The 14,422-nt window shown below is 37.8% G+C and overlaps 1 protein-coding gene across 4 annotated transcripts in view; it reads left to right on the top strand.

Moving 5' to 3' along the window:
• Window positions 1–14,341, top strand: part of BRCA2 (BRCA2 DNA repair associated) — a 51,580-nt gene extending 37,239 nt beyond the window's left edge. For all 4 annotated transcript variants that reach the window (XM_043477459.1, XM_043477460.1, XM_043477457.1 and 1 more), the window contains 7 exons: window positions 801–922; window positions 3,097–3,295; window positions 3,548–3,711; window positions 3,800–3,938; window positions 10,158–10,402; window positions 12,040–12,186; window positions 13,071–14,341. In XM_043477459.1, coding sequence (XP_043333394.1) covers window positions 801–922; window positions 3,097–3,295; window positions 3,548–3,711; window positions 3,800–3,938; window positions 10,158–10,402; window positions 12,040–12,186; window positions 13,071–13,712 — 1,658 coding nt within the window. In that variant the 3' untranslated portion in view covers window positions 13,713–14,341. The remainder of the gene's footprint in view (window positions 1–800; window positions 923–3,096; window positions 3,296–3,547; window positions 3,712–3,799; window positions 3,939–10,157; window positions 10,403–12,039; window positions 12,187–13,070) is intronic.
• The last annotated feature ends 81 nt before the right edge of the window (window positions 14,342–14,422 follow it).

The following is a 14,422-nucleotide window of genomic DNA, read 5'->3' as shown; positions in this document are numbered from 1 at the left end:
AAGCATTGAATTGGCCCCAAAATATCAGATCTTTATTCACCACAGTTAGCTTTTAGAACCTCACAAATTGCCTTAGGCAACTAAACATTATAGACCTGCAGCACTTTTCAGAAGTCTTAATTAAACTCTCCCTTGAGCTTTAGTAACTAGAGTATTTGTGGCATCGATTTTTGGTATTAGAGAAAGGAAAACAACAAGGGAAAGAACTATCAGATTATTTCCCCAAACCATTTGTCATTCTCTGTCCTCTGTGTCTTTATCTGTGTTATAGAACTTGCATTTTTGCTGTTGTAGTTGTTGATTTTTATGTTTTTATACCTGGAGCTTCAGCTTGTTTTCCCCAGTGGCATCAATTTGAATAATAAAAATCATAGTGTTTTATGCTTAAAAGACATGAAATTTTACTTTTTTAGTGACCTTTTTTATTGTGGAAAATATTATGTTCTCCTGCATTTCTTCATGATTTTATTATTTAACTTCATGTTCCATATAAATTTGAAGGAAAATGGGATTCTCAATATTTGACTTGCTTAAAATTACCACTAGCTCATAATTAGGTGAATCATGAAATCATTTACTTTAATTTACAAATTGGTCTAATGACGTAAACTCTGTATGACAGTTTTTTAAACCATTAATACACTAGTTTCAGATTTTCCTGGAGAACTTTTAGCAGATAAGTGGTTTATTTTTAACCTCCCCTCTTTGGGTGCTTTTCTTTTTTTTTTTTTTTTGCTGAGTTCTCTAGTTTTCGGTGTTCTTAAATTCATAGTTTAGCTTACTTAGTGTTTTTCCCCTAGAAAATGTGACAGAACAATGTATGCCATCACGTGCACTAACAAGACAGCAAGTCCGTGCTCTGCAAGATGGTGCAGAACTTTATGAAGCTGTGAAGAATGCGCCAGACCCAAGTTACCTTGAGGTGAGAGAGAAGTGGGCCTGCAGGAAGTAAGTAAGTGAGGCCTTAGTCTTCATCCTTCAAGGTGGGAAGCTGTCGTCACTCATCTGGTCATTACAGGAGGCAGTATGTTGAAATGCTATGTTTCTCAAAGTGGGTGTGTACATTTCTAGGCTCCTCAGTGATGTACCAAACCAGGGTGGTACATTTCTACTTCTGTACCAAATAGAGGATGAGAGGGTTAAATAATTTTATATATTAAATATGGTTTAAAATGTGGTAAAAACTTGTTTATTTTTAAGGTAAAACAAGTATCTTCAAAGCACTGTCTCAGTTTCCTCAGCTCTTCAGATCCTGCCTAGAGTTTATTTCATGATCCTCTACCTTAAGGATAGTTGGAAAAGTTTCAGAAACACTAAAGTGTGTTACAAACAGCATAGGCTTTAGAATCATGGCTCTACCATTTATTAGCTAAGCAAATAGGACATAAAGTAGCTGTCAAATGGGCACAAAAGATGTTTTAGAATCAAACTGGATAGTGTATATAAAGTGTATTATTGCAAAGTTTTATATAAATGCTATTATTAAAACATCATTTCAAATATTAAGGTAATCTACTTCCCAAATTTTTGGACACCTGGGTATCTAATTAATGCAACTTTTAAGATTATTTTGCTAAATAAGGAGGAGAGGGGAGATTTTAGAAAAAGTTTATTGATTAGTATCATTTATTTGATGACAGTAAATGTTGTATATGACTTTAACTTTCTTAATGGGCCCTCAAAGTAAACACTGCTCTGCTCAGAAGAGTGAGTGAGCAGTGCTGTTCTGCATGGAATTCCCCTGTATTCCCAAATGTTACAACACAGATTGTCTCTATGGACAGTGAGTCTGATTTTCAAGCCTGTGAGTACAGTTGTTACAAGTCTGTATGGCTTTGTTATGCTTTCCTGAGAAATTATTTGTCTCTGTCTCTTTATGTTTGTTGACGCTTATGAGAACATAGTCTTAATTTCATCCATAAAATTTAACAAAATATTATTCTGGTTTCCTTTTATAGAATTTACTTACAAGGAGAAAGTAGAGGGCAGGATGAGAGCTGGGAGACTAAGTTCTAGACCCTGGCCCTGTGTAGCTGGACAGACCTCAGACCTCCTCCACCACCATCTGCCTGGGAAAGCCTTGAGGGTGGTTTATCTCTAAGGGTCTAAGTTTATGTGGTTCTAAGAGATTCACTGAGAGAAAGGTATCATTATCATTCTTAGAGAAAGAAATTGCCTTCGATTTCTAAAATATCTGTTAAAAGGACTTGTTTTCAGTGATAATGTTTAGTTGTTGTGGGGCATCTGAAATCACATAATTTTTTAAAAATTGATGTTTAACCTAAACACTGACTATTTAGGAACATCTTTGTAAGGCACAGGGTCCCCCTTCCCAATACAGACTCAGGTATTAACATGGGTGAGTCAGCAGCAGTCTAGTAGGTTATGTGTCAGAATTCCCATTTATTTTATTTTTGATTCCTTTATTTTTTGTTAATGCTGGGTGAGATTCCTAGGGGGTTCAAACATCAGTTTGCTAAATGGCTGGGAGAGAAATGTAGAGACAGAGATAAGTGCTTATAGTACATACCTATTTTAAATTGTATCTACTGTTCCAGAGAGTTAATGAAATTATACTACAGGGGCTAAGAATGGAGGGCTCTTGAGCCAACCCCTGCCTATATGGCTCTGCAAATTATTTATTCTGTCTGTACCTCAGCTTCATCACCTACCTCATGGAAACAATAATAGTACCTACCTCATAGGATTATTTTAAGAATTAAATGAATTAATACATTACCCATACATAGACCTGTTTCTGAAATATAATAAGCATTCAGATGTTAGCTATGTATAATGTCAGTGTTGATGATTATGATTATTAGAGTATATTTATAAGTAGGGGTTGTTTTGGCCCTACGTAAATTTGTCACAAGGATTAGTAAACTGTTTAAGGCACTTGAAGATACTTGTTATATGATAAACTGAGTACATAAATCTCAATTTTTATATTGTCACATCCTTAACGTAAACTCAATTCTATTGTATTTTATCCCCATTTAAAGAGATTCGTCTCCAGTAGATGAGGTGGTTTGTGTCTGTTTTGTTTGCTTTATACTCCAAAATCATCTGCCTCAATATACCAATTGGCCACAGGGTTATTTTAGTGAAGAGCAGTTAAGAGCCTTGAATAATCACAGACAGATGTTGAATGATAAGAAGCAAGCCCAGATCCAGGTGGAACTCAGGAAGGCTATGGAGTCTGCTGAGCAAGGGGAACAGATTTTGCCAAGGGACGTTACACCTGTATGGAAGCTGCGTATCATGAGCTATAAGAAAAAGGAAAAAGATTCAGGTCAGTATGGAGAGTTTTTGTTTTTAATCAATTTTAAGTTTAAAAAATTATTATCTTAGTAAACTATTTCAAATAGTAGATCAAGTGTTAAGTGAGTCTATATCAGGGGAGACAAAATGGGTTCCCAGTGCCCACAAAATGACAATATATCCCTTAGATCTTTGTTGTTCTCAGTATTTATTTTTAAACAAGATTCTTAATGATTACCATTTCTTCCTTTATAATTTATCTTTTTCCTCTTTCTCTCAATAGTTATATTGAATATCTGGCGTCCATCATCAGAACTATATTCCCTCTTAACAGAGGGAAAGAGATACAGAATCTATCATCTTACAGCATCAAAATCTAAGAGTAAACATGAAAGAGCTAACATACAGTTGACAGCAACAAAAAAGACTCAGTATCAACAACTACCGGTATAAACTTCTCATCATAATTTTTCAACTTTGATAAATGCGTATTAGTTTATAGAATCCATGTATACTGATTTTTTTTTTCTTGTAGGCTTCAGATGAAATTCTATTACAAATCTATCAGCCAAGGGAGCCCCTTCACTTCAACAAATTATTGGATTCAGACTTCCAGCCGCCTTGTTCTGAGGTGGACCTAATAGGATTTGTAGTTTCTGTTGTAAAAAAAATAGGTAATACACAGTGTATTTAATGGTAGCTTTTTTATGAATGCCTTGGAAAAGCATTATATTTTAAAATTTGTCTTCCTTATGATTAATTGAAGCTACTAATTGACAAGTTTGATAACTAGTGATTTGAAAATACATTTGTTTTAACTTGATTCTTAAAGGCAGTTCTACAATATCACAAGGAAACAACTTATATGCCATTCTGTGCTACTTAATTTTAAAGAAATTGCTAGAAAATGTTTTGCACCACAGTAATGATTACTTGACAAAATAATCTCCTTCTGCAGTTAACTGAGCTATCAAGCCTTCACCTCCTACCTCAGTTTTTATTACTCTCTAACATCTTAGCCACATTCATCTCTACTTTATTCCATCAATATGACATTGTTCATCCCTCCTTTCATACCCTGTTCCATAGATTTTATCTGCAAACCATGTGCCCAGCTTATGTCTCAACTTAAGCACAAAAGCCTTCCATTTATTGGTAATTTTGTGCCAGGCCCTTCAGCATTTGGTCTCACCATCCCTACCCCCCAGAACTCTGTGCCCCCTTCCCCTTCAGCTGTGCTAGCACCTTCCTTGCTATTCTTGTGCCTCTTGCTCTGCTTTCATCGCAGAGCCTTTACCCTCACTGCTCCCTCCTAGAAACCCTGCCCCCAGGCGACCACATAGCTGGTTCCCTTGGCTCCTTCAGGCCTCTGGTGAAACACAGCCTCCTAAGAGGCCTTCCTTTGAGCCCCTTTGTAAAAGCTGTATTTCCTCTACTCCCAACTGAGCACTTTTTCTCCCGTTTTTTGCCTTATTTTTCTCCATAGCACCCACCAGCACCTAACTTTTTTTTTTTCCCCTATGTTTTTTTGATCTCCCTCTTCTGGAATGTTAGCTCTCTAAGGGCAGAGACTTTGTTATTGCTGTATCGTCAGCTCTTAAAACAGTGCCAGGTTCAGGGTAGGGTCTCAGATCCATGGATTCCTTGTTTATCAACTGCTCTGCCACAGCTTCTCGCTTCCTCAGCTCTTTGGCTAAGGTTTATTTATTGTCTGTCTTTTTTTCAAGAAGGCTTCAATTGTGCCATATTCCAGGAGTTCCTCATATGTTTGAAATGTGAAACTATTGCCCTAATTCTAGGACTGTGTCTTGGCAGGCATAGTAATGTAGGATCTTGCTTTCTTTCCTTCCCTCAGAACTTTGTAGAAATTCCTCTTTTGACATTTAACAGTCTAAAATTTCCCCCCATTTAGGTGATTTTCTTTTTATGTTTAGATGTCTGAAGAATATGTTTTGAGGTCCAAAAGTTCAAGCTGTATCTTATAAGCATTCTTTACAGTTCTCCTGAAACACAGACGGCCTTTTAATCTGCAAACTCAGGGAATTCCCGGGTGGTCCACTGATTAGGAGTGCTTCCACTGTTGAGGGGGCTCAGGTTCAGTCCCTGGCTGGGGAACTAAGATTCCACAAACTACATGGTGCAGCTAAATAATAATCTGCAGATTCAGTGCTTTCTATGTATTAGATAAATTCTGTAATATCTTTGAATAAATCTTTTATTTCACTTAGTAGGATTTCTACTTCAAGGCCAGCAGTTAGTCTTATGTTGGATTTTTTTTTTTTTAACCTCTTCTCTGATTGCTTCTATTTCTGTCTTTTCCATCTTCATTCACCATGATTATATGTAAATAATTTTATTTTCGGCAATGTATGTTTTATTCCTTGTGATTTGTGATGCATGCATTTGTCCCATTATAGATAGTTTACTGGTGTCCTCAGTTTCTTTCTTTGATCCTGCAGTCTCCCTTCTGTCTGACAGGACTATTTTTCATCCAATATCCATATCCAAGCTTTTATTTTATTGATTATGTTCCTATTAAGTACAGTAGCATGAGTCAGTTTTGAAGACTTCAGAAATTTTCTTTTAGTTCTATTTTTGGGTTGTACTCTTTGTCTTTTGCTACGTTCTTCTCTCTTTTTTTGCTTAATGTGTTTTGTTTACCTGTGTTTTAGTGCTTTGTGGGTTTTTCTTTAACTGTAGTATGTTAACACACTACATGGTTTTTGTAGCATTTTTATTTCATCTTGTCTTATTTGAGTGATTCCAAATGTCATTATTGTTGTTATAGAGGGTGGCTAATGTTTATTCAGTTTGTTCAATCAGTATTTATTAAATGCCTGTCATGTGCCAGGCACTGTCTAAATGCCTAGGTGCATAGCAATGAAAAACAGGCAAATACCCCTGCCCTCATGGAGGCTACATTATGGCTAGGGAGGGAGATCACAAACAAAATAAGTAGCACATACAGTTTTCTTAGTGTGGCTAAGGAAGAAAATGAAGGAGGGAGTGACAGGTAGGATGGGGGAAGGGGAGAGAACTGCAGCTTTAGACAGCAACGTGAGGAAAGACCTCACTGCAAAGGTGGCATCTGGATGAGACTTGAAGGACTAGAGGGAGAGGGGCATGTGGGCATCTTGGTGGGGGGAGGGGGGGCGGGGAACATTCCAGGAAGAAGGAGCAGCAGTGACAAAGGTCATGTTAAGAGAATGACCCTGGTACCTAAAAGCATTAGCAGCGGCCAGTGAGTGAGCAGTAACAGCTGGGAAGAGGCAGTGGAGGACTGAATCATGGGGTGGGCCTTGCATGAATTCTTTCTCTCTGAAGGTTTCAAGTAGAGGAGTGACACCCTCTTTTCTTCCAAGTAGCATGGGTCTTTTAATTTCATGGCTGCAGTCACCATCTGCAGTGATTTTGGAGCCCAGAAAAATAAAGTCTTTCTGTTTCCATTGTTTCCTCATCTATTTGCCATGAAGAGATGGGACTGGATGCCATGGTCTTAAGTTTTTTGAATGTTGAGTTTTAAGTCATCTTTTTCACTCTCCTCTTTCACTTTCAGCAAGAAGCTCTTTAGTTCTTTGCTTTCTGCCATAAGGGTGGTGTCATCTGCATGTCTGAGGTTATTGATATTTCTCCCGGCAATCTTGATTCCAGCTTGTGCTTCATTCAGCCCAGCATTTCACATGTACTCTGCATAGAAGTTAAATAAGCAGGGTGACAATATACAGCCTTGAGGTACTCGTTTCCCAACTTGGAACCAGTCTGTTGTTCCATGTCCAGTTCTAACTGTTGCTTCTTGACCTGCATACAGATTTCTCAGGAGGCAGGTAAGGTGATCTGGTATTACCATCTCTTTAAGAATTTTCCACCATTTGTTGTGATCCATGCAGTCAAAGGCTTTGGCATAGTCAATAAGGAAGAAGCAGAAGTTTTTCTGGAATTCTCTTGCTTTTTCTATGATCCAACTGATGTTGGCAATTTGATCTCCAGTTCCTCTGTCTTTTCTAAATCCAGCTTGAACATCTGGAAGTTCACAGTTCATGTACTGTTGAAGCCTCATTTGGAGAATTTTGAACATTATTTTGCTAGCATGTGAGATGAATGCAATTGTGCGACAGTTTGAACATTCTTTGGGATTGGAATGAAAACTGACCTTTTCCAGGCCTGTGGCCACTGCTGAGTTTTCCAAATTTGCTGGCATATTGAGTGCATAGCTTGGAAGAGAAGCTATAACCAACGAAGACAGCATATTAAAAAGCAGAGACATTACTTTGCTGACAAAGGTCTGTCTAGTTAAAGCTATGGTTTTTCCAGTACTCATGTGTGGATGTGAGAGTTGGATTATAAAGAAAGCTGAGCACCAAAGAATTGATGCTTTTGAACTATGGCGTTGGAGAAGACTCTTGAGAGTACCTTGGACTGCAAGGATATCAAACCAGTCAATCCTAAAGGAAATCAGTCCTGAATATTCATTGGAAGGACTGATGCTGAAACTGAAACTCCAGTTCTTTGGCCACCTGATGCAAAGAACTGACTCTTTGGAAAAGACCCTGATGCTGGGAAAGATTGAAGGCAGGAAGAGAAGGGGACGACAGAGGATGAGATGGTTGGATGGCATCACCGACTTGATGGACATGAGTTTGAGTGAGCTACAGGTGTTGGTGATGGACAGGGAAACCTGGTGTGCTGCAGTCCATGGGGTTGCAAAGAGTCCGACACAACTGAGCTACTGAACTGAACTGTGACACCCTCTGACTAGGTTTTCTCAGGATCACGCAGGCTGCTCTATTGAGAGTAGACTGTAGGGGGCAAGAGACTCCAAACAAGGAAATCAGCTGGAGGCTGTTGTAGAAATTTAGGCAGTTGATAGTTGTTTGGAGCAAACAAAGCAATGGGAGTGGCCAGGAATAGTCAGATTGTGGTTGTATTTTGAAGGTAGGGGGACACTGGATGAAGAGAAGAATCAAGGAGCGAGGGCCAAGGTTTTGTCTGAGCAGCTGGAGAAATGGAGTTGCTATATAGAGGGAAGTACTCAAGAAAAACAGGTGGGCAGGGAAGGCCAGAAGTTTAATCAACTTAGAGATTTCTACTTGACAGCTGGATATTGTTGTAAGGGAATGATCTAGGCTGAAGATACAAGTTGGGAAGTCATCAACATACAGGTGATGCTTAAATTCAGGAGACAGGATGAGGTCACTGGGTGTGGTAGTAGGTAGAGAAAAGAGCCAGGGCCTGACTCAGGCCTGTCAGAGGCATTTGATCCCACAGAGAGAGGTGAGGCTGACAAGGGAGAGGTGGGATTCAGTGTCCAGAGAGGCAGTGTGCAGAGGCCAGGGACTGCACGTGTGGGATGAACTGGGAGCCTAGGTTTCTCTTGGAGACAGACATAAGACTAGTTCTACTGGTCCCACAGCGGACTGTGGTGACAAGGTGAGCTGTGTGAGAGAGGGACCCACCAGCACCTCATGCAGTTGACTCTTTCTCTTTTTCTGTGGTATTGAAGACCAGTTTTACACCTCTTAGTTACTGTATGAAGGTGGGGTGTTTCAGTTGCTATCCACTGTTTATTCCCATTATCCCTGGAAGAGACTGTGTTGCAGATCATTTTCCCTAGCTCAGCAAGTAGCCTCATGTATTCATTCATCTGCTGGACCACAAACTTAAGCAACATATTATCTCACAGTTCTGAAGGCTGGAAGTCCAAAATCAAGGTACTGGCAGGGTGGGTTCCTTCTGAGAAAGAATCTGTCCTGTGCCTCACTCCCAGCCTCTGATGGTTTGCTAGGAGGCTGTGACCTTCCTTGGCTTGTAGATGCCTCACACAGTCTCTGGCTTCTTCACCTGGCAGTCTCCTTGTGTGCATGTCTGTGTCCAGATTCTCCCTTTTCATAAGGACATTCAATTAGGATGTACTGAAATGAAACTTCAACTTGATTTTGTTAGCAAACACTGTGTTTGCCAGTAAGGTCACACTCACAGGTTAGGATGTCATCATCTTTTATGGGGATGCAGTTCAACCCATGACAGTTATCCTGTTTTCCACCAGAGCTATTTTCATTGTTTCTGATTATTTCTATCTGCTTTTCTTCAGATTTAGGAATAACAGAATTCTTCAAATGTGTATTCTCTCACCAGTGTGGAGAAGGCGACGGAGCTGGGCCCTCTTGTGCTTGGTTCTATCCCACAGTCTTCTGTCTCCTTCCTTCATCACCAGTTCTTCAATTTTATACTAGGATATGCCTTATTTGTATGTTATTGGTAGACTTTTCTTTCTTTTTTTATTTAGTTTGATGTCAAGTGTTAGTGGAAGAAACTTCTCTCAGAAAGTTTCAAAGTGCCACCCTAAACCTGAAGTACCAGTTCTCCAATACCCAACTCTAGTGATGAGGTTTCTTAGCTTAAAATCTTTGGTGGCACCCTGTCACTTAAAAACTGAAACCCAAACTCCTTCCGATGCCTGAAAAAGCCTTCAGCCTCCTGCCTTAAGCCACCGCCCCACACACCTCAGCTACTTGGTTTCACATTCTTGGCACACTAAAGTATTTAACATTCCTACCTTGAAAGTCGTTCACTTTGCTTAGAATGCCCTCTTCCTTCCCATCTTGATGAATTTTTCCTATTCATTATTCAGCTTACATGTTTCCTGCTTCCCCATGGCCTCTGTAACAGAATGTGTTGTCATACTGCGTTGAAATTTTAGCACCATAAGCAACAGGTCCTGAGCTGTTGAAAATCCTGAGTTTTTCCTAAGTTTAGTTATTTTGGTTTGTTTTTACCATTAGCCTACACAAAATAAATGGCCATACTTAGAGTTTCCTTATGTTTTAAAATTTATCCAGTATATAAATAAGTGAAGTTTGTTTTTTATTTTCTGGGTTTTGTTTTTTCCATTTTAGGTATTGCTCCTTTGGTCTATTTGTCAGATGAATGCCATAATTTACTGGCAATAAAGTTTTGGATAGATCTTAATGAGGACATTATTAAACCTCACATGTTAATTGCTGCAAGCAACCTCCAGTGGCGACCAGAGTCTAAATCGGGAATTCCTACTTTATTTGCTGGAGATTTTTCCACATTTTCTGCCAGTCCTAAGGAGGGCCATTTTCAAGAGACATTTCACAAAATGAAAAATACTGTTGAGGTAAAATTAGCCTTGAGCATTACCATACATGTTGGTATTTTCCTATTTTGACAGTCAGATGTCAAGCAAGTGGCAGCTTTTATGAAAATTGGATAGTTGACATATAATGCGAGATTTCATCATATATTAATTGTTCATGAACCTGAGGAGATGGTGAGTGACAGCCATCAGGGAGGAAAGAATGATTTGACAGGAACCGAATTAGGAAAAATTGTGAGAAGGATGTTCAGAGATGTAGACCATGTAGGCAAACTGGAAATTGGTAACGAGAACTATATGTTACCCGTGGTTTACAGCACATGGCAGTGTAATCAGTTAATATGTAGATTCCAAGTTTACATTCTAGGAACTTCCCTGGCAGTTCAGTGGTCAAGACTTCATGCTTCCATTGCAGGTGGTACAGGTTCAATCCCTGCTCAGGAACTAAGATCCTGCATGCTGTGTGGAATGGCCAAAAAGGGAAAAAAAAAACAACTTTCTAAATTAACATTTTGAACTCCATATCTAATATTTTATCATTTATACCTGTCTTTGATTTAAAATAATACCAAATAGGAAAACAAAATTTACTGAGTACTTACTCTAATCTGGCCTTGTTGTAAGCCTGTCTCATTTAATGCTCCCACCAACCCTATAACGTAGGGAACTGTTTTCCCATTTTATTGATGAGAAACAGAAGTCACACATCCACATTGGTAGAACCAGGATTCATGCTTAAGCCATCTGAATGCAGAGTCCAGACTATTAACTACCATGCAGTGCTGCCTCCCAATAAAATTTGGCATTTTATAAATGCTAACTTATAAAAATCTGTAAAAGATAAGCCTCTTAGTTCTGTAGTTTAATATTTGAAATGTATTATTCAGAATACATGTAAATAAAATTCTATTTTAAAAGCATTAGCTATATAAAGTTTGTATAATATTCTATCTGGACTCAATGTACATCATGAATAACAACACCCTAATTTATTTATGGCTTCTAAACTGGGGGCTGTAAATGTAAACTGGGGGTTACATTCACTGTTTGGTTCCCTTGTGGAGTACTTACTCATATCCCAGATTTTCTCTGACAACTTTCAAGGGCAGTTCATTTACATATCATTTTAAATTTTAACAAAATAGTGATAAATTGGGTTAAACCATAACCAAACTGCTGCTATTTGACCCTTTGTGACTTCTGAAACAACAGTTTCATGTAGTATAACCTGTATGTTATTTCAGTTAATTCTTAGGCATGAAGCCATTCTCATTTTGAAAGTGAAAATCGCTCAGTTGTGTCTGACTCTTTGTGACCCCATGGACTATATGGTTCATGGAATTCTCCAGGCCAGAATACTGGAGTGGGTAGCCTATCCCTTCTCCAGGGGATCTTCCTGACCCAGGATATCTCTTTCCCTCACACACACACCCTCTTTCCTTCTCTTCCTCCAACAATTAAGGTCTTCTAAATCACTGATGTAGCTTTTGCATTTTTACACTGGTTAATTATTTGACAGTTGCTATCAAATTTGGGGTGTCTCATTTTTTTTCTGGTCTGCATTTTTTATTTCAGGTTTTAAAGGTAACATTTTCTGAAAACATATGAATGTGTAGGTTTGCATTTTACAAACCAGCTTTTCCAATTTATTTTCTTAGAATATTGATATGTTTTGCGAGGATGCAGAAAACAAGCTGATTCATTTACTTAATGCAAGTAATCCCAAGTGGTCCACCCCAACTAAAGACTGTACTTCAGCACTACCCACTGCTCAAACAGTCCTTGGTTCAAGAAATAAGTTTCTGGTAAGTTAATCTAAATTTAACAAATTTTATAAATACTCTATAGAGAGGCAACAGTATATTCTGATGTATACCAAGTAAACATGATAAAATGTAATTAAACCTAATTAGAAAGTGTCATTAATTATTAGTGCCTCCTATAGGTATAGGCTATCTGGAAAGTTTATCTTGTTTATTGAAGCCACAGTGTAACACTCTTTGGGGGCAAATTTTGTAAATGAGTGCTTTCATTTTTAGCATTCCCAGTACACATGACTGAGAAGACTTTTTTGCCCATGTCTTTTTGTTCAGAGGACTATCCTATATAATTGGGGTTGTTTCTAAGCTCAATTTAACCCTTTAAATCACAATAAAAGCAAATCGAGCTAAAGTCTGTAATTTTGGCTAACGACTAGTAGCTAAACTTGCTAAGTTATATATATTAACTCATTTAACCTTCACAACAACCCTGAGATAAAAATTATCTCCAGTTTACGGACAAGGAAACTATGACATACAGGGGTTAAGCATTTGCCTCCAGTCACAACTAGAAAAGTAGGAACACAGGCTGTGTTCTTAAAATGATTTTAAAATGCTTATTTTTGTTTAACCTGTTAATAACAAAAAGATTAAAGCATAAATTATGTCTCCTACCTCCTTTTTGCTTTTACTACAATTATTCTTCATCTTTATTTTCATGTCATTTTTATATCCTCTTATGCAACAATCTTTCCTTCTGGAATAAGAATAATAATATTAATGTCTCTTGAAATCATAGCCACTAGGGGAGTAAAAGTGTGTGGTATTTGTGTTTTTAAATATTTTTTAATAAAAGCTAATTTGATTTTATTTCATATATTAGGACATAATTATATAGGCTACTTCTTTGTTTTTGTTTTTTTCATTAGCTGTCTTCTCCCAGTATTGAGATGAATTACCAAAGTCCATTGTCACTTTGTAAGCTAAAAGAGAAGTCTGTCTGCACACCTGTATCAGCCCAAGTAACTTCAAAGTCTTGTTGCAAAGGGGAAAAAGAGACTGATGACCCAAAAAGCTGCAAAAAGAGAAAAGCCTTGGATTTCTTGAGTAGACTGCCTATACCCCCACCTGTTAGTCCCATTTGTACATTTGTTTCTCCAGCCGCACAGAAGGCATTTCAGCCACCACGGAGTTGTGGCACCAAATATGAAACACCTATGAAGAAAAAAGAATTGAATTCTCCTCAGATGACTCCACTTAAAAAATTTAACAACATTTCTGCTTTGGAAGGTGATTCGATAGCTGATGAAGAACTTGCACTGATAAATACCCAAGCCCTTTTATCTGGTTCAGCAGGAGGAAATCAATTTACATCTATCAGTGGGTCGACCAGGACTGTTCCCACTAGTCCTAAGGATTATGTTGGACTGAAAAGGCCTTACACTACATCTGTGATCAAAAAACGAGAGAATTCCCCAGCCAGGTCCGAAGAACAGGAGACTAACATGCAGGACACAAGTGCAATAAAAAATACATCCAAGAGACTGCAAAGGCGACAGAAACCAAAATGATAATTAAATTAGTTATTGACTCAACCTTTCCAGTTTGTAAAACATATACAGTTTCAAACTGTACATTGGAATTTGCATAATGAGGAAAGGAAGGAAATAGTTAAAAGTTTATCTGGTATTTGTATATCGCAGCAATGCTCTTTCCCTTTCTCTTTATTGGTATATTCTTATTTCAATTATATATCTTAAAATTGTGTAACTGTATATTAACTAATCAAGAAAATCTCTAAATCTTTATGACTGGGTTTGATCACTGTAAGTATTACAAATGAAGTAAATACAACTGTTTCTTTTAGATTGTGTCAACTACAGGAAACCAAGTAAAGTTATTTTGACTCACATAATTCTTTTTGGTTTAGTTTCATTTTAGGTTTGTTTTTAAGAGGTAACCCACTATGAACCAGTTTTCCATAATGCACATGTTGGTTCTAATACAGTTTTTTCCTGATCAAAAAAGTCAAGATGAGTGAGATATTACAGTGGTATTTTCTTTCAACCAGTCCTTCATCCTTAAGTCTGCATGACTACAAGAAAAATAGAACCCTCAGTGCACTTCCTTTTTCTGATGCCATTTTGATCTGTAAAATTAAATTATTTATTAAAAGTTGAAATACTTTAAATCAGAAACAGACTTCATTGTGTTGTTTTTATTTCTTAACAAAATGATCACCTGGACTGCAACTTAAGAGAAAATCTTTCAAATTGGCACT

This window comes from Cervus canadensis, chromosome 9 (genome assembly GCF_019320065.1).
Source record: "Cervus canadensis isolate Bull #8, Minnesota chromosome 9, ASM1932006v1, whole genome shotgun sequence".
NCBI lineage: Eukaryota > Metazoa > Chordata > Mammalia > Artiodactyla > Cervidae > Cervus > Cervus canadensis.
Note: the sequence above shows the minus strand (reverse complement) of the source record. Positions and strands in the feature narration are given on the sequence as shown.